Consider the following 21,140-nt stretch of genomic DNA (forward strand, 5'->3'; position numbering starts at 1 on the left):
ATTAGTAAAGTAAAGAAAAAAGGTAGTTGAAGTAGAGTTAGTGGATGTATTCTTGTTATTAGTAGTGTTTAATGGTGGTGGTATAAGTTGTAAATAAATTTAAGGGTAATAAATTAGAATAATTTTCTAAAAATGGAATGCACATATTTTTGTGGGATTCAGGCGCTCACGTTACGCTCAAATAAGGTAAGCAGCAGACCTTTACTCAAACAGAGAGAAGATCTGTTGCGTATCTAATTTAAGCGTTACGTGAGCGCCTAAATCCTAGTAAGCCACATTCCTTATTTTTAGTGTTTAACATTACTAATTTAGTTAGTCTTAATTTCTATTCTCTTTTTCGTATTTTTTTATTCCATGTCAGCATTCTACATTTCTACTATCTTTCATTTACTTTTCTTTATTCCCACCGCTCAATTTTGCTTCATTGCAATTAATTCCCAATATATTGTTCAATTGTTTTTCTCTGCTGATCCCCAACATCACGCTTTTTGTATTCTTCCTAAATCATTTCTCTTTGCAGTTCTTTTTCAACATTAATTATTTTGTGTCACGTTTCTCAATTCTGACAATCCCCAGTTTACTAATTTTGTTACAATTCTTCTCCATTGGATATATAACAGTTATCTTCGTCTCGAATCTTTTTCTACAAAAGTCTTGGTTGATAATTTTCTATGAAAAAGTATGCTTCCAATGTGATAAGCAAAATAAATACTCCCTCCGTATGCGATGGATTTATTTTCGACACGAGAATTAAGAAAATGATATGTATGGAGTTAAAGTGGAGAGAGTAAAGTATGAGAGAGGAAAAAGTAAGAGAGATAAAGAGAAAATAAAATAAGAAATAGAGAATAAAGTAAGAGAGAGGGAATAAAGTAAGACATGGTTGAAGTTTTGTTTTTAGCTAAAAAAAGAAATCAATCACTTGAGGTGGGACGGAGGGAATATATTACTCTCTCCGTTCCCATAATAAAAGTCACATTTATGTGTGAGCACTAATATTAAGAAATATAAAAATAATTGTTGGAAAAATTAGTGGAATATTGATACGAGACCTATCTTCCATATCTCTCATATATTAGTAATTAATATATTTACAATATATTTTGCTTAGTTGGTTAAGAATTAGATTAGATTTATTTATTTGAGGATTTCACATTATAAATATGTGGGAATATTTCATAATTGACAATCAATCAAGAAATAAAACATTTTCACACTCTCTTCTCTTTTTCATCGTGCACAACGCACAAACCCTACTTTTCGACGCCGGAGTGATCGACGGGCAAAAGCTCCCGCGACGTTCGACACGGAATCTATCGTTGAGGAACTTCTTCCTTAACAAGTGGTGCTTTCATTGTCGAACTCAATCTTCGTTCATGGCCGGAGATATCGCAAGCATCCGAAGGCTTGCAAATGAATTTAACAGCAGCAACGTTGGAGTATATCCACGCTAGGTTCGCCCGACTCGAGACCCGATTATTAAGGATGTACTCCTTAACCTCGATTAGATTTCTCCGTGAGATCGTGGGAATCGTTTGTCCGTCGAGCGCACACGACAAGAACTAGGGTTTGTATGTTGAAGAGAGAAGAGAGTGTGAAAATATTTTATTTCTTGATTGATAGTCAATTATGAAATATTCCCACATATTTATAATGTGGAATCCTCAAATAAATAAATCTAATCTAATTTTTAACCAACTAAGCAAAATATATTGTAAAGATATTAATTACTAATATATGAGAGATATGGATTGAGTTTATAATAGAATGTGAGTGAATTGAGTTAGTGAAATGTGAGAATTACTTAACATTTATGATAAAATTGAAATGTGACTCTTATTGTCGGACTGACTGACAAAATATAACTCTTATTGTGGGACGAAAAGAGTATCAACTAGGACTTTTTAAATAGAAATAGAGAGATCGAAAAACAAAATACAACATAGAAATAGAGAGATCGGAAGAGACGAGCAAATAACCTTAAATTTAAAATAGAGAAAAGCTGTTGATGAAAAGTGAAACAGAGGGCGGCAATAGTATTTAGGTTTTTGAAGAAAAGTGATTGAATATAAAATACAAAAAGATAAATTAAAAGATTGGTCATTAAAAAATAATAGAAAGAATTGAAACAAATGATGCAATTATGTGAAACACTAAAAATAAGGAATAAAATAAGGAATGTGGCTGACTTGGATTTAGGCGCTCACGTTATGCTCAAATAAGGTAGGCAGCAGATCTTTACCCAAACAATAAATATTCAATAAACTTAAAAATTGAACATTTGATAGTAATTTTAAATAAACCATATTTTGGATACAGCCCCTATTTTATTGCTACTGTAATGCAATCAAGAATGCTTACGAAATCTCAGATCATAAAAAAAGGAAAACAAAAGAATGCTTATATTTGGAACCTATAAATATATGAATTCATTTCATTTGAGCAAAGAATCAATATTTACAAGAAATGAATATACACTGTCAAAGAATAAGACTATTCATGCACATTCATCAGCTTTGGAACTGAAGGCCTACTTCCCCTACCTAGCTAAATTCTATGGTATAATGGAGTATTATCCTAGTCCTGTGAAGCTGTAGAATATTCAAACAGAAGACGTTTGGATGGAGCCGACTGTAGCAGTACCCGTAGACGGCTTGTCAGCTGGTAGATCAACGTCCACTGCATAGCCATCTCCGAATCTTTCATCTGCCTTACAACAGAGGCCTGCATTCAAATAGATCAGTAAATTCTTGAAACGCAATAACAAGACCGTGTTGAATAGCATATGTTATTTTTAGTTTGAGAAAGTGAAACCAACCTGAAGACGCTTTCCAAGCTGAATTTCAACTTCCGTTCCAAACGAGATGTTGCTAGCTAGAGACCTAAGAGGATCGACTGTGGGGTCAACTGAGAGCAGGCTGGGAATCTGAGGAGAATACACCAGTCTCCATCGTGCATGTCCAAATTCTCCCTTGCCCTCTATCCTTGGCATTAATGTCTCGAGCGTTGCAGTAGCAAGCTTCTTGAAAGCAAGCTGGCCGTCACCTTCCAATATTGATTCAGCTAATTGACTCTCAAAGACTCTAGCAGCCTGTTCAATTAGACAAAACAGCTCAGTTTCTCAGATGCTGACAGATATGCATAATTCAGCATAAAGTTATCCAAGGAAGCAAAGGGTGTGTTGACAGAAAGTGCATAGCAACAAATTCCGGCATCAAGAAACACTGGCTGATGACACGGAGACACCAGGTATAAAAATGCATTAGTGTATGACAGCAGAAAGAAATTAGTCATCCACTCACATCTACATGCACTATGTTAATAGACCATTTATTCCTTCCCATGAAAGTGCAATACAAGTTTGGATAATGTGCTCGTTACAATCTTTCATAAGAACTTGAGATTTCGGCATCGGATTTACCTCAGTTGTTGAAAGGAGATCTTGCTCCACTGAACGTGTTGAAGTCACCACCAGTTTTTCCTGCCACTTGCTAGCTCGACTTTGAATTCTAAACTGCCACTCTGATCCTACCAGGGCTAGATCCAACGCAGGATCAAGTCCATTGTCAGGCTCAAATTTTGCTACGTTAAGATGCTCTCTCTTAAGCCTCACCTAGATTTAGGACACAAAAAATTAAATAAATAACACACATCAAAACATTTTAATAATATCATTCATAGATCATAAAATACCACCGAATTGCACCAGCAACTTCAGCAACTTCCAAAAGTATATGAAGATTACCTGAGTTGCGACAAGATTCACATCACCATTCTCAAATGTTAAAGCCCCTTTTGGTTTAATCCATTTTGGATGAGCTGGACCATTTAATTCAAGCTCTCCACTAATAGCAAAATTAAGTATCAAAGGATAAACTATCCTCAACTCAGGCCCAAGAGCAATCCTCAAGTCCGAAAGGCGAATATCTAGCTTCGGCTTACCATTTACCTGCACCATCTCCTTTTCAGCTTCATCATGTTCGGCTGCAAATACTCATAGTTAATCAAAGCATTAGATATAACAGCTTTAAGGTACCTTATTTGCATGAATAACTTTGATATAGCATGATATAGGTACCAAAGTCTCTTTGGAATTTATTTAGTCAAACCATAAGACGTAACAGCTTTAAACTAGTACTTTAAATCTAAGAGGTGCAATAAAATGTCCTTCCAATAAAAATACATTCATTTCCTTGTAATAATAGATAGCAGCAACTTTCTCTAAAAAGTTATGTTAATGGAAATCTTTAGGCTAAGATAAAAGCAGAAATTACACTGATTCAAAGTTTTAAGACCCCAGCAACAAAATCTCAGAACTCAAACTCACCAGGTGAAAGCTGGAAAGGGTTATTTAATGATGCTGGTATTAGGTTGAGAAAACGTGAAACATATTTTGTAGCAACCATGCGACCATATGCACCAGCTGGAGGCCTTGGTTCATTTACTGTATCATTAATGAACGGTGCAGTTCCACTACCCTTGTCATGTGGCAGATAAACTTCTCCTTGGCTTATCTTTATCTTTCCAGATATGTTTGGTTGCATAATTGACCCAGATATTTGCAACTGAGAGTCCACCTGACTACTTTAATACACAAGATTTATCTAGATCAGATTAAGGGAAAGAAACGCACAATAAACACACATAGATTCCCGACTGAAAACCATGACAGGAAGAAGCCCTGTCATTTAGAACAAAAAGTACCTCAAGACATTCCTAGCACGCACTTCCAGAACCTCACATTTTAGGTCAAGTCCATCACCGATAGATGCTTCACTTGTACGTAACGGAAGATTCCCTTTTAGTGACAATTTCCCCTTTCTGCTAACTTTACCTTCCAATGAGTGAATTCGCAATCTATTTGAATTTACAAGCACTGTTCCTCCAAAATTGGTGACTGGTTTCCGGAGCACAGGTGAAGACACAGTTGCCCTGTGAAAATAGGCAGAGCCATCCAGTAACGGTTGTTCTACAGTGCCTCTTACCTGAAAAAAAGTGAAAAGTCAATCAATATAAAGATGTCAAGTACTGTATTCTGTTAAATAAACATAAGTTATGAACAGCTGTATCAACCTGAAGCATAACTTCAGCATTGCCATGGAGCCAATTAGCATAAGGTGATAAAGCTGTAAGCAACATCATGCCACCATCTTTGATATCAGCATCTATCCTAACTTCTCCTGCATCCAGCAAGTTCCAGTTTAAACCTCTGAGGCTTTCTGCCAATTGCGTATCCCAAACTTCCTGACTTTTATCTCTGGATCCCTTTCGATCATTCTGCTCATCACCAGATGCTTTATTTCTCTCCTTGTCCCAATCTCGCATCCATGAGGCTTCATTTCTATCCCTTTCCGCACTTTCTTCCTCCAGCATATTGCTATGTACAAGAGATAGAGGAATGCTTCCTTGAATATGTACATGGCCATTTTGAACAATGGGTTCAAATTTAGCATTAAATAGGAAGCGGGTGGTTGGGGTTAGAGATGCCACAACTTCAGCCCTCCCAAGTTCGATTCCCCCAACTGCCCCATCCAGGAGCCTTACTTGGACATCACATTCCGGTTTTGCAAGATTGCCTTTAAGATCACCTTCCATGTGAAGGATACCCCTGATCGGTGCTAATAACTGCCTAAGAGATTGAACAGCTTCGGTAGCTGAATTCTCGATAACCTGAAGAAAAGTTGGAAGCAAGCTGACAGGAAAATTTAGAACAGCAAAATGCAAATTTGTCTTAGGGCCCAATAGCGTTCCATCTGCATGAACCGTGGCATTGTCCCTCTGGATGAACATTTTCTCAAGACGCAAACCATCAGTGTTGCTGTACATACCAGCTGCTAGAATACGCTGGGTATTATATGTTCCCCACTCCCATTCCTCTCCATGAAAGTCAAAATCAGCCTGATGTAGACAGGAAGAAAAATCAGTTATGTGGTTAAAAATTGGCATGGATCAGCCGCTCAAACTGGGAGAAAGGAATCTTATTGCAGTTAGTTCCTTGTGAACATCCTTCAACTATGCTAAATAGTCACTAGAAAGTTTTATATGTAAAGTAAAGCAGGAGACCCATGACTGATGAGAATGCATAGAAACAGAATTACAAGATTTTGATAATGGAACTTGAGGCTAATTTAATTATTAAAAGGAATCAGCAGAGTGAAGATCGATGAATAATATATGCTTCTGAGCTAAAAAGTGGCAAGAAGAATGATATAGAGCAAAAGGTTCTGGAACTGACTAGCTGCTTGTAGAGCCACAAGAAATAACACAGGTTGCCGGAGTAATAGAGGTGGGTGCAGGGAAGGCACTTAATAAAATGGATGCATACGAAACATATCTCACTAGAGGCATGGCATGATAAAATGGGCTGAATGAATTAAGATAAATTGCCCAACGTAAAATAATGTGATCTGGAGATAACAGAATGAAAGATAGCAACTAGAATAGATAAAACGAAAGGGGCGAATTCTTATCCAAGAAAGGCAAAAGTCCAACCTCACAGCACTTGCTAGACACATCTATTTGATCCCTTGGATAGCTCTCTTCAAATGTGTGAGAAGAATTTATAGACTTTCACAAGACTCCTACTCAAACTAAATCTACAAAAACAAACCCAATCCAATTCTACTTGCAATTGAAAATAAATCCTAACTAGAGATAAACTTGAATTAATAACTAGACTCCAAAATCCAAACATAAAGATAAATTCTAGATTAAAGAGAAATCCTAAACTAATCTACTTCTTGTCCATATCTTTTGATCAATATCAAAGAAGCTCTTAGTTACAAACTTGGATGGGAAGCCTGAATGAAGAAAAGAACTTTACACAGTTATCACACACATGAAAGTTAAGATTCACCAATACATCGATGAAGATAATCAAGGTAAATGAGCATTCAACAAATAAAAAGGTTTTCAGAATAATCATCTCCAGGCTCCAGCACAAGGTGGAAATTGTCAGAGTTATTACCATTGTATCCCCATTGCCTCCCCCGCTTGCATCCAGAGAGCCACGCCAGCGACCTTTAAGTTCAGCTAAACCGGGAAGGTCGAAATCGTCCAGTACAACTTCATACGATGTGGCACAATGACCATGAAATTCCTTTAAGGTTTCACAAAATTAGATAAAATTTGAGAACAATACGAACAGGAGCAAGGAAACACTATTTAAGTAAGTTAAAACTACCTCGAGCAGTTTTTTAAGATTTTCGGCACATATTCCAACTGATTGCAAACTTTGTATGAAAAGATCCTGTATAAGAAAAGGACATGGACATTAAAAACTGTCCAACTCATCAAGTGTATTGTTAGACTAGAAAAAGGAATGGAAACAAAATAGGAAATAGAATCAATAGGGTAAAGGGATAATTTGCTATTACTGATAAAAGCTAGACCAGTTATTTCACAATCGAGGCTTGCAAAAGTATCATGAGGCCAAGAAACTCCTCCAAACAATTCAAATAACAGAAAGGAGTCAACATCAAGAGAACATGGTATCAGTCTACAGTTATGAACTCAGTAAACCAGCTTCAAAATTTCATGTTTAATACTGTCCATTGACACTAGTTTTTCATTTGATATCCATCAAATTGGTTAAAGAGAACAAATGTAAACGGTATACCTCGTTAACAACTTAAGAGCATCTAGATGAGGTGATCATTCCAAGCCAAGCAAAAACCCATGTCTTAAAGTTTAACTCCTACCAATTAATAAATGATTTTCATGTGCAAAGACTAATACAAAGTAACATGTCTGCACAGAGAGTTTTGAAAGTAGCAAAAAACTAAATAACAGTGTTAAGCTTTTAGATGTGGTGGTAATTTAATACTCCCTCCGTCCCATAAGAATATGCACTCTTTCCTTTTTAGTCCGTCCCACAAGAATATGCACTTTCCAATTATAGAAAGTCTTTTCTCTCTAAGAGGTGGGACCCATTCTCCACTAGCAATACTTTAATTACTTTTTCTCTCTACCTCTATCTTACTTTACCAATTTTACATTAAAACCCGTGCCGAACCCAAAGTGCATATTCTTTGGGGACCGAGGGAGTACAAAGCAAAAGCAAAAAACTAAGATTGATAAATCCTCTGAAGTCCCTAAATCGGGAGCCAATTCCAAACCAATGCAAGCAAATACATAAGTTCATCTATTCAAATACAGTTACCATGACTAAATCACTGCTTAACGAGTTTAGGGCATGCATGTCACCAAATAAGTAAATTAAGTTTCTGGCAGAGATGGCAGGGCTGCTCTCACAGTTAGCAGTGAGACAGTTTAACACAAATTAATCTTTTGAGATATCACAAAAGTAGCCCCAACCTTCGATCTAGATTGAACAGCAGGATCTGAACTTCGAGAAAGAAGCCTAGCAAGCGGAAGCATCTCAGCAATCTCAGCATTAGGGACCTCTAATCTCATTCTCCATCTACCCATAGAAGAGATCATACTCCCAAGATGACCGGTCATTACTTTCTGAAACAGGCTGCCTTTTTCCTTTCCAGCCGGGTTTCGGTCGCGGGAACCAGGCAATACATACTCCCCTTGCAGTTCATATTTGCTATTGCTCTGCTCCAAGATTGCTTGTTCAACTGTGATCTATCAAATACGAATAGACCAGCAACAAATATGATCAACCATCTTATTTTATTTATGTGGACTAAAAGACAGCATAATGCTTCCTTCAGCAATGCAATATGAGATTTTTTAATCAACCAATCCATAAAATCAGTACGGTGTACAGTTCAAAGCAAAACAATTCAACTACATCAGTAAGCCCAAGGATTAACACAGACAAAGCGAACCTGTGTCTTATATTCAATCATATTATGTTATTACAAATAACGAATTCATGAGATATTACTATGCTCCTCTTATGAGAACACAGTCTGCCTCAAGGAAAAATTCAAAATGCAACTTGTTGCCGGGGGCCAGCAAAACTTGACCTGATAAAGCATACATGAGGTTTGCAATATTCTCAGGTTTTCTAAAAGAGAATCTTATACCCTCTCGAAGACAAAAGAAAAGTATTAAGACTATCAGCACAACTCCATTTTTTTAAATTTCTCAAAATTTCTCAATGCATATCAAAAGTCTATACCTTGTCTTATCATGGGGGGAGGTGATTATGTTCTCCATTAAGTAGATAATAGCAAACTCACAGTTCCAACTCATCTAAGATGGAGTTCTGATATGTTAAAAATAAGCTTATAATTAAACATTACAAATTTACAACAACCTAATGTCTTCAGTGGAGCTATTGCCAACAGTAATATCCTTAACCAAAAGTTGCAGTAAAATCAAAGAACTGTTGCTAGTCCTTGACGTGAAGATCTAAAACAAAAACCAGAGAATTTGAAATAGATATGACAAAGGTACTAACCACATCCCCACTCCATCTGGCAGCCACATCTAGAGCTTCACCCAACACACCACTGAATTTTGGGCGAAGAACAGATAATACGCCATGTCCCCTTCGTTTTTGAAAATTTAACTGCAGCTCGGCCTAAAAATGGGAAAATTTTAATAAAAATAAAAGATAAGAGGTTCTGCTTAACATACACAATAAGTACTTATTGACAAACTTCGTGTGGGACTAACACTTTGCATTTTTCCACTTTGAGACTGCTATTTATCCAGTCAAATCTAACAAACATTTTTCAGTAACACAGGTAAGCAAATAAAAGAAAAAACCAATAACCTAGGCAAGTTCTGGAAAAGTTAATATGCAAACTTAAAAAGATAACTAAACGAAGTTTACTCTTGAAATTGCTCCACGGAGTGATGCTAGCTCCAGCTCATCCAGTGGCAAATGGCGAACCTGATTGCACAAGGAAAAACACATTGTATAAGTATCAAGGAAATCTGTGCATGGTAAAAAGTCACGAGGAAATATAAGTTAAAGAAAAGGAAGTTACTAGGAAACAGTAGAATGGACCTCTAAGGTAGTTGAGTGCAGTGGTCGATAACAGGCATTAGCTTTCAGGTGACCTTTCTGCAAAGAAAAAGAGAGCAATTTTCCCGCAAGATTGTCTTCAGAAGTGGATTGCAAAGGTCCTACAATTTCAACTGCAAGGCTTTCATCTGGCCGACCAGTAGCATCCAACTGCATGACCGGTAAAAAGGGAGATACTGGAAGATTTATCGGTATTTTTGTCTTCAAATATGGAGAAGAAACTCATTATCTAAACACATCCTCCATCTACTTGAGCTAGCAGCCACATGTCAGAGCTAATCCCATTTTAAGCATGAGTATCTAGAGCCAACATACTGAGTCTTGAAGGCTTACTAAAAAGAAATGCCGAATGCGGGTAATGATGTTTTGTGTCATCAACTTTTAGCATTTTTTTAGCATTTTCCAAAAAAATGTTCGCAGCTTAATTTTTTCTCTCAAAGAATATAATTTGATTCACGTCTCGCTTGTCATCATTCAGTCATGGAACATTGGGTTGGCTCTCTGGGTTTTTAGGTGGATTTTTGAACCCCTCACCAGTTACATGGCATCGCTATACAATAGAAAGAAGTTCCACCAAACATTTGCGGCATCACAGAAGTCCTCTAATACAAAACATTTAGCATTTTTCTTTGAGACCCTTCAACTTTGCGAAAAATTTAATTTATGTTCCTCTTAACATAATCTGGCAACGGAACAATGAATCAGTCCTCTAATACAACAGATTTAGCATTTCTCTTTGAGACCCACCTGACTCACTAAAAGACGTTTTATGGGAAAAAATAATAATTAAGATATCAACCTAACATTTGCGACATCACAAAGCCCCTAACATCAACAACATCACTCAAGTCCCTAACATCAGCAACATCACATAAGTCCTCTAATAAAAATTGAAATTTAATTCAACAAAATTATAAATAGAATTGACGGAGCATCATTCGCTATAGAAAATGCTAAAAGTTGGGGACGAAAAACATAATTAAGCCTAAAACAATAACTATTCATCAAGCAAATGGATGTGAGACAAACCTTCATACCCTTAGATGTTATATTGAGCACTCCAGCTAGTTGAGGAGCCAACATCAATTGATTGAGTTTTAGACCTGAGATTGAAATATCACCAGAAATACTTTTTTCATTATCATCACCTTCCTTTGGTATCATTTCTGAGTTTGTATCAGACTGCGAAACTTGGCTGTGGGAATTCTTGTTGACCTTCCCTTGAAACTTAATTTTTCCAGTTGCTTTCAAATGAATGGGCCTCAAAGAATCAAATGTATAGGAAGAAACCAAGTTGCAAAATTCAAAATTCTGCATCCGTAGATCTAATTCAACTCCTTCCACAGAGAAAGGCATGTTAACCACTTTCTTTCTCCAGCATAACTGGTTTTCATCAGGATATGATGTTAGCACTCTTGTGTACAACTCAAAAGCAGCAGATGAAGAACTAACACAGATGTGATCGTGTGAGATAATCACATCTCCACGGGCGTCGGAAAGTGACCCCTCCGCTTTCGGAGCAATCCATTTGATATCAAATCTCCTACATCCATAAAGAAATTTCACATTTACAAAACCTGTGAACAAACATCTCCAGGAAATATCAGCCTATCTAGACAAGATAGCTGATTCCATCAACTTACACAAGGAGACAGCATGAAATCTTACGGTCTTAACAATGAGCCAGAAACTTTTGTTTCTCCATTCAGATCCCCTAACTTAAATGGCATAGTTTGGAGGTAACCAGGTATATAGCGATGCACAATTTTGTCAAAGCACAAGTTTCCTGAAAAGTTAATATCCATTGCTGTCTCATCAACCTCACCCTACAATAATACACTTATTAATGTTAGATCAAACCCGAAATACCTAAGTGTAATGTAAGGAAGAAAATAAACTAACTATACTTCTACCTCAGGACAAATCCATGCATTCCCAGCTCCACGAATCTCACCACCATCAACAAGTGTAGCTCTGATTCCATACAGATCAGCGACCTACCATATGCAAGAGGGAAAATGAGCATGTGTTGTTAGAAAAAAGATAGAGAACTTTGTCAAACTATGAGCCACGGATTACTATTTAATAATTACTCACACAATTATCAGTGTTAAAGGTAAAATTGGCAGAAACATAGGAGAGTGGAACATGATCAATAGCTGCAACTGCTCCAGCCTCTTTATTAATCACCATTGCCTCATATGCAGCTGATTGGGGAGAATCGGCAGATAAATGAATAATTTTCCTCGAGACCAATGCACTCCCAACAAAAACAGGAGCATCCAATGGGCCTTGACAGTTGAACACAGATGTTACTGATCCTGCCAGCTGGCGAATGGTGAAAACTCATTAGGTTTGTTTTGAAAAACGAGAGGGCCAACCTCAATAAAGTGGCACCAGGAAATGGAAATAGACCAAGAACAATGCTCAGAGAAAAATCAATCCAGGAGTATCTAAAAGGCGAGTTCTCACAATTAGCGCGAAAGATAGTCAATAATGCATGAAAACAAACAGAAGATAGATACATGAGTCCGTAAACCAAGTTTATGCATAAACTATTATGCATGTACTTCAGCACTATGCATACGTACTTGCAAATGCAAACAGGTGATGGTTATTAGGTTGACTTCATGAGGAAATAGGGGTATGGACTATGGAGTAACGATTGCTTACTTTTGATAAAGGTAACAACACAGAATATTTAGGTGTAGTAGTGGTAGAGACGGGAGTCTTTGTGCTACAGTTCAGTGTTTACTTTCAGGGACCTAGAATCTGATAGAGGTAAGGTGATTGAGAATATGAAACCAACGAAATTACAGATAAAAGAACTGAATTCTCCTCTAGGCCACAAAGTATTTGTGGAACTATAGATTATATTTCTTGATGATGAAGCTTAGGAAACCATAGTCCTATGAAAAGGGAAACTGACGAAATTCTAGAGAAACCCTAGGTCCATATACTTATGGGCTTGACTCAAGAATAATATAATCCAAAAACTTAATATCAGAAAAAATATACATAATAATAAAAGACTCGACAATAAAATACGTTCAAGGACTAAAGAAATATCTAATTAATAGTACTAACTAATCCATTGTATATCTATCAATTTCCTCGCTGTTGAAACAGCCTTGAGGAAAGGCTATGTAAAAAATATACCAAATCTGCCATGTCCAAACTGCAGTGGGCATCCAATATTTTATATCAAGTGGGCACAGCACAAGTCAATAGCAGCAATGTGTAGAACAATTACGACTAGAGGTCTAGAACCCACAAAAAAATAGAAACTCGGCATCAAAACCTTGTGCGGCAGGGGCATGGCCGAACACACATAGGAGCTGTCCAGGTGAGATTGAGTGTGTCCCTAGAAGGTTTACACTCGCAGGAATCACACAGTAGCAAAAAATTAATTAAGAGTATTTCCTTTATTATTTGGAGTCAGTTTATGTAGTGTTCAGTTTATGTAGTGTTCAAGTAAAGGAATGAAGCCTGTTTTGCATGGGCCTGGGATTAGGGTTTTGTTAGTCTATACTTTTGTTCTCCTTTCTGTTATTATGGATCATCATCATTAATGAATTTAGTTGAGATTGGCGCGTCTTCCTGGCCCCTTTAGAGGAGCAGACAGTATTCTGCTTTCTTCTTTGTTCTACATGCTCACTCTATCAGAGTCACATACACAAGCTACATCTCTATGATAAGAGTCATATGACACCATAAGTGGAGTTAAGCACAACCTAACATCGCCATGTAGTCGTGTAGATAATCCTGAAGATTCTAAAGTAGTCCGTGTTGATTTTTTCACACACTACATAACAATTATTGATGATCAAGGTATAATTGGTTTAGATTTTGAAAGATCTAAACCAAAAACAACCAATAAAGCAAACGCTGTGCATTCCACAGCCATATATACACAACAGCAACATGATTACACTCCATCAGTAAAAATATCTGGTATTTTGGTGAAGCTTAACAGATTGGGAAATTCCTATATCATACTACTTGCTCTATTCTGGAAATTCAGAACTCAGAACAAGCTTTTCGTAGCAATTAGTGGTTGTGCAAACAAACATATATTTATAAAGACAAACAGAAAGAAGAAAGGCATCAATATTCAAAAGACTAATGAATTTAATCATTTAGAGAAAAATTGAGACACATACCGGAAACAACAGCGGCTTCATCTTGAATGTTTTCATTAAACCATTTACTTCTACTGATGGAACCTGCAATGCAAACATGAAGCATCACATTGTCAATAATTTCTGCTTTCTAGAGGAAAGCACATAAACACCGCTCCAGAGAATGCAAATCCCAACACTCAGTTCCAAAGCGCATCAATCAGATTATTAAAACTGTATCCAGTATTCTGATCAATAAAAGAGATTGATATACCTGACACATTACATGATATTCCCCTTGCTCTGGATCAATGCCGAAATCCCCAGATGCTTCTAATGGAATATCACCAAACCATCCCCTGGCATTATGCAAAAATATCCGCTGGGCTCGGAAAAACAAGCTTGCATAAACATCCTGTACACAATAGTGGCCTATAACCTTTAAAATATTCATACAGCAGGTAGGAAAAGATACTTCAACAACGACAATAATAGAAACATAAGCAATGAAACAACTCAAATTTCTCTTCTGAATCTTCATATCATGGAATTGGCAATCATAAGAAATACCAGGTCATATCATGTACTTAAAGAAATTGACATGAGGTACTATTGATCATTCACTCTCAATAGAGGAATCATTCATCTGACACGACAGAATGTAGAATGATAGTCGAGAAAGTAACTAATATTTTAAGCTACACCTGAGATTAATATGAGAGATCTACAACAACTGGAGTATGAGTAGAACTTAAGAAGTTTAAGCAGTAGCATGTCGATCTTGTGGTGCTATTTTCCATTCATAAGATGATACTCAAACACAGCAGGTTAAATTTAATTTACCGAATTCAAAGTTCTTTATATGTATTTTCTATTTACAATTTTACACAGACAATCTGGTCTGACCACTAATCACATAGATGTGCAACGGAAGGTTCCACAGGAGGTTGGTTATATTATTGTTTAGGAATAGGAGTAAATGGTAGACATGTCTCAATCATAGCAAAACAAATAAGGCTCGACGGAAGGACATTTAGAATAATTAACCCTATGAATACGACGAGCTTCAACTTATCTAAACCATAAAATCCTCTTGGAAGATGTGACATAATTAATTTCGTAGTAACTTCTTATCAAAGATAACAAATATTAAGATCGAGAATGTAAGAAGGCTGATCATGCATCTGCTGCAAATGCAATAATTTTTCATGACCACCACTGAGCACCGTAACACAGCTGTAATGATGTTTTCTAATCTGATGAACAAATACAATCCTAAAACAGTCCAAGAAAGAAGAGACGTAATAAAAAAAAGACAGGGATAAATAGTAGCAACGTACAGAAAATGCTGATGGAGCATCATATATGTGAAAGGCCAACCCTGTCACATCAAGTTGACCATGAAGATTAGGCAAGCTTTCTCCTCTTGACATGCATATGTGAATCTGTTAACAACCGATGTACAAGCTCAGATAACATTCATCAGATTTTATGACATCTTGTGGCAGAACTTTCTTTCCAAGAAAATTTTATAATCATGAACCAGTTGGGAGAAATGTCATAGGACATGGCAATCTAAATAAACAAAAATGACCCTAAATATCTTTTGACGTGACATTTTGGAATTATAACTTTAAGACAATCTAGTTTTGTATTTGGTGTCTTCTGAAGAGTCTGCTAAGTAATAATGAAACAACAGAAGAGTACTGGATGTCTGGTCAGTGCATAAGTAGGTATGCATAAGCTTTGTCAATTGATAGGAAAGGGATTAAACTATTGAGCACTTCAATAAGATGAACTCAACCCACTTTAGCATACAGCTTACTAGAAAATGGACAAACGAACCAGTGATTTTCATGACGTACACAATATAACTATGACAAACTTAAATCAAGAAACTAACCCCATGAAAAGGAAAATTACCATCAAACAGTTTCTGGACCCAATAAGAAGTACAAGGGGGGGAAGAGTTTCAGACTGATGATCATACATATATACATAAACAACCCTATAAAAAATATAATCCTTCCGTCCCACCTCAAGTGATTCGTATTCCTTTTTGGGCTGTCACAACTAAAGTGATGCATGTCCCTTTTGGAAAAAACTTTTTTATTTATTTATGTTACTTTATTATTTCTCCTCATCTTTTCTCTCTACTCTTTTATCTCCTACTTTATTTTCTCTTTCTTTAACCACTAAACAACACTCCTAAAATCGTGTGCCCAAAAGTAAACAAATCACTCTTAATTTATAAAATAGTTCAAGAACTATTTTGCTGGACACAGAACACAGTTCTTGCAAGCATGACACTCCACTATTGTTTCTTAGAGAAATTTATTTTATGGACTTATTTTCCTTCATACTGAACATTCTGTGGACTATAAACTTTCCTGGTACAATAGAAATGTTGAATGCTCAATGACCAGGAAAAATACAAACTTCTGTTTTGATCAAAATCTGGGTTGGACAGGGGATAACAAAGACAAAAGTCACATATAAAATTTTACTCCACAATAGCTCCAGAGCAGTTATCTTCAGTTAACAAACAACAAACCTTATTTTAAATCAACCGCCCACACCCAGTAGTGCAACTTCATGGGTTCAAACAACTCCAACAACAAACGTTATGTATGAAACAGAAAGAGAAAGTGGAAAGTTTCATTTGTCCCAAGAAACTGAATCAAGAGAAATTATGAGCAACTGTGACATCATTAGCTTTTCTGGCTTTTTATATGCAAAACTACAATGCTACATCAAACATAAAGATGTATGTAGTATGGCTCTACAGATTTCTATATATGAACATAACAAAATAATAATGCTACTTATTAGCATAAATCCAGCATCACAATGAAGGGCTTATGCTTATCACATGTAACTAGATTTGATTTAGAAGAGAAATTATGAAGTCAGAGAAGCACCTCGCCACTAGCTCTTCCTTTAGACCATGAAATCGGAAGGTCTAATATCCGCTCAAAAAGCTAAAAACACAAAGATATAAATATTAGAATGGTCTGATCCAGATGGGGACAGCATATACTCCTCAAAAGTAAATGAAACTAGATTCTAGAAGATCACATTTTCAATGGACTTACTGGAACAAAGAGATTTGCAATTTTCAAATTGGCATGCCATTTCTGTTCAGTGATATCAACGTAAACATCAGTGGACAACCATCCACCGTCTTCTGACATAAAATCTGATCTCCACATCTTACAATTTCCACTAAGCTGCACATGTACACGCCCGTAGTGATTCTGAAACTTCACATGCCCACTGGAAACTTCCATTTCTCTATAAAAGGAACAACAATCACAACCAAATATTTGGAGTAAGGAATCCCGCATCTGTAAGAAAATCAGCATAAGACATGGCTATAAACGTATGATCCGGCTCAAATAGAGGATGAACGACCATATAATTAACGTTTCAATTTTCTTTCCTTAAAAATGTATTTTCAATTGAAAAAGCTAAGCAGGATACTATCTCAAAAGATGCTTAGGATTTTGAAATCTTTATCGAAAAAAGTATAGTTTCAGACAAGTAAAGCCAAGCATCATAGGCTCCAAAGAACATGATGATGATACATTGATGAATTCCTTATGAAATAGCCTAGGAAGCAAAGGGGAATTTAAATTGATACTTCACACAACATATTATTACCTTGGTTCTGCATCACCATATGCAAGCAGCATAAGAGTGCCGCCTTTAAAATGTACCGAGTCAAGGACTACAGGAATCATTTTCTCTATGCCTGAAGTATTTACTTCACCCATCTCGTCGACTATTTCTGTGGGTATTTGTTCAAATCCCTCTTTGATCTCCGACTTCAGCCTTTGCCAAGGATTGTCAAGTATAAGAGACCACACGTAAGCAATGTTTTTAAGGGCAGGGGACAGGCCCGATTGTAAACCCATTGGTGCAACTTTTCCCAAAATGCTAGATGAACTTGAAGAATCAACTTCAGTAATAGTAGAACTATCAGAGGCACCAAAGCCTTGAGTATCTGAAATGTCACCTTCAACATTCTTCACCTTCTTGCCAAATCTGACATCAGCATGGATTGTATCATCTCTTTCAAAATATTCATTAACTGTTTCACAATTGTTGGTGGTTCTTATTCCTCTAACATTTTTTACTGTTGAAAGTTTATCACCGGAGTTTGTAAATTTACTAAGTCTCTTCGAAGTAAAGAGAAATGGATCTCGAGCTCTATCCATCTGATTCCTAGATGGAATTTCTAAAATTACTCTAGAAACAAAATCAGTCTTCAGTTTGTAGTCCGCCTCGAACACATCCTTGTTTATCAGTAAATCTTCAATAACTTCAACGTTTCTACCACCAACACTATAGTCATCACTGCTTCTCGTGGAAGAATCCATACTAGGAGAATCAAAGCATACAGATCCATTAGCACAGCTTCCTGAGTTTTCCAGTGATTTTCCTTTGAAAAATGAACGAGCTGCAAATGCACTGCACTCAAGGAGTCGTCTTTTAGAAGTAATATTACTCATAGATAAATCCCTACAATTGGCCTTCCTCTTGAATTTATGCCTCATAGATCCAGGCATTATCCTGGACCACATGCTGTTTTCAAGGCTTGAAACTTTTGCACCAAATGATCTCTCTAAATCAGCATGCTTCATATCATACTCCACACCAGCATCCATACAGTGATGGTCTCTCCACTGCAATTTCTCATCTGTATAAGGGAAAGTATCGAGAGTCCCTAGCCTTGTCCTTGTTGGTCGAGCCATATGCTCCTTGAAAGAGTCATCCTCGGGCAGGACAGATTCACACTCCGAAATGATATAACCATTCTCAGCAGATAATTTAGCTGCATCATCTCTTTCCCTTTCCCAACGAACCATGGCTTCCTCCCTCGCAAGTCTCCTAGTTCTTGTACGATGATCAATTCCCTCTTCAGCAGACAAGTGCCTCTGTGGTACTCCTTCCAAATAGGGTATTCCCAACCAAGTATAGTTCTTTTTCTGTGCTACCAACAAACTTGGACTGGACAATACAGCATCAATAACTATTTTCCCCCTCCTGAGGCTTGCAAATGGACGAATACGCAACTTGACAGTGGGAACCTCGCCACAAGAGAACTCTTCACTGTGAGGCCCAATCGAGCACGACTCCAAAGTAATGCTTAAAGGCGAGATTCTGCTAACCTTACCAAAATCAAGCTCCCTCTGAAGATGATCGCTCAGCAGGGCACAAACCGATGGCAGCAAATTGGCCTCGACATACACCTTCGCTTTCGACTGCCCATACCAAACCAATAAGCACACCCCAGATATCACCGAAAAGAAGACGGAGCACCTGAACAGAAATAAACCCTCTTCCCATAGCGGAGTCACAAATTTGACAAGTCTCTCATTCCTCACAATTGGCTCCCTAACGGAACTGATCACTCGACCACTCTGCAATTCCAACTTGTTCCAAAGTAGCTCAGCATTTCTCCCACAAAAGTGCTTCAATTTGTTACCATAGAATACAAAATCAACTTTTTTGGCACATTTACACGATAGACCATTTCTGGATGGCTTTCCCGCAGCTCCCCTAAGATAAGCATAATCTCGAGTGTTCCGTGCTTGAAACGTAGTGCAATTAAGCGGAACCCCAATAAACGGGCTGCGAAGTTCGAGACTCATTACCTCAGTATATTCCGAAACTCATCAGCTCAAGCAGGCGGCTTCTGCTAAGAAGAAGAAATAGAACGCGGCGGCCGCCAAACAGAAGGAGAAGGAACATCACAAATTGAGATGCGTATGTGTGGTTAATAATACAAGTTTTGTGGTTGCATTGCTTGTTGACTTGCTGTTGTGTTGCTGTGTACTCTTCCTCTGCTGTTGATGATTGATTTCTGGATAATTTGACGTCGATTTCATTCACACGAAATCGATAATTCCTCATCTAGGTTTTGGCCTCGGGGATTCTGATCTACACTCATTTTGAAATTTTAGCTAATTATCTGAGCTAAATATCTGATTATGTTTTAACAAAACACTGAGCTAAATTGGACTTCCTCATCTAGATGTTGGGCCTTTGTTTCTGGGTTTCAATTTAGCAATGAAGGAATGAAAAGTTGCGAAGCCCAGATTCACAGCCCAAAAGAGGAAACCAAAATAAAGAGCTTTCTCATTTCATATGAATAAATAAACATAAATTTTAAAAATCATGTTAAAGTAAATTCGAATTCGAAACTTTTGACTTCGAACATTAATCACTTACCATTATGCAGGCACATACATAATGGACCTTCTCTTGTATTTAATTGCAATTAGATGTCGTTCAGTTGTTATGACTCGTTATCAAATGATTATCCGTTTAAGATTATTTTAGTTGGAGTGTATGACTCATTATCATATAATTATCCATTTTAGATTAAATTATGAGATTCGATCTCACAAACCAAATATAATACTCCTACATATATTCAATCATAAGATTTAATTTTTCAAATCGAATCGACCATAAAATGATTCTTTCAATTGAAAACATTTTCATTTACTAATTGTAAATCAATAGTAGTAGGGAAATATTTAACGGCTAAGTTTAATTACTATCAAAAGATTTAAATGGAACACATCAATTATTTAGTTATGTTATCATTCAAAATCCAAAAATAAGTAATTTGTAAGAGCAGTGGCGAGGGAGATGACAAACACGGATTTTGCATGTTCTTAAGACCTTGATTTTGCTCGTTTTAAATGTCAATCATGCAAATTATGTTCTTAAATTGCATATATTATATATTTTGATATTTTGACGTGTTTATTGAGAAATTACAGAAAAAAGGTTGAAAAGGTGCAAAAAGTCCAGGGTGCAACAGCCTCAGTTCAAGCCAAGTTTCCGGGAAGTTTTGGAGTCCAATCAGTGATTAATGCATACTATTCTCTTCTTCTTCGAAAGAGCTTCACGTTGATACCTTGAACGTCCCAATCGGAGTTGTGTGGAGAAAGTTATGACCATTTTACGAACATTGCGCAGTAAAGTCAAAGGTGACGGGAATTTAGGCGGAAATTAAAAGAATAAAATAAATTGTTGTCCAAATCTCTCCCATT

At 36.8% G+C, this 21,140-nt stretch overlaps 1 protein-coding gene across 2 annotated transcripts; it reads right to left on the reverse strand.

Moving 5' to 3' along the window:
* Nucleotides 1-2,405: 2,405 nt before the first annotated feature.
* On the reverse strand, nt 2,406-20,031 carry LOC121765321 (protein TIC236, chloroplastic-like). Of its 2 annotated transcripts, none has more exons than XM_042161416.1 (23): nt 17,734-20,031; nt 17,166-17,364; nt 16,992-17,051; nt 15,411-15,515; nt 14,345-14,485; nt 14,113-14,175; nt 12,047-12,277; nt 11,863-11,946; nt 11,618-11,775; nt 10,979-11,492; nt 9,932-10,099; nt 9,755-9,814; nt 9,377-9,499; nt 8,317-8,592; nt 7,184-7,249; nt 6,968-7,099; nt 5,074-5,898; nt 4,705-4,985; nt 4,328-4,581; nt 3,746-3,984; nt 3,422-3,613; nt 2,819-3,091; nt 2,406-2,724 (listed from the first exon to the last, which is right to left on the reverse strand). In XM_042161416.1, the coding sequence occupies exons 1-23, from the start codon at nt 19,725-19,727 to the stop codon at nt 2,578-2,580; spliced, it is 6,585 nt and encodes a 2,194-aa protein (XP_042017350.1). In that variant the 5' UTR covers nt 19,728-20,031; the 3' UTR covers nt 2,406-2,577. The 2 variants fall into 2 exon arrangements, with proteins under 2 accessions (XP_042017350.1, XP_042017349.1); XM_042161415.1 differs by having other exon boundaries at nt 4,328-4,584.
* Between the last annotated feature and the right edge of the window lie 1,109 nt (nt 20,032-21,140).

The sequence above is a fragment of the Salvia splendens genome, chromosome 14 (assembly GCF_004379255.2).
Source record: "Salvia splendens isolate huo1 chromosome 14, SspV2, whole genome shotgun sequence".
NCBI lineage: Eukaryota > Viridiplantae > Streptophyta > Magnoliopsida > Lamiales > Lamiaceae > Salvia > Salvia splendens.

Excerpts from the sequence above, each read along its gene's own strand:
- LOC121765321 (XM_042161415.1), bottom strand. The coding sequence starts at position 19,727 with ATGAGTCTCGAACTTCGCAGCCCGTTTATTGGGGTTCCGCTTAATTGC. Across the intron at positions 17,052-17,165 it reads TTGCAAATCTCTTTGTTCCA|CTTTTTGAGCGGATATTAGA; the intron begins GTAAGTCCATTG and ends TTGTGTTTTTAG. Across the intron at positions 9,815-9,931 it reads TGCACTCAACTACCTTAGAG|GTTCGCCATTTGCCACTGGA; the intron begins GTCCATTCTACT and ends TTGTGCAATCAG.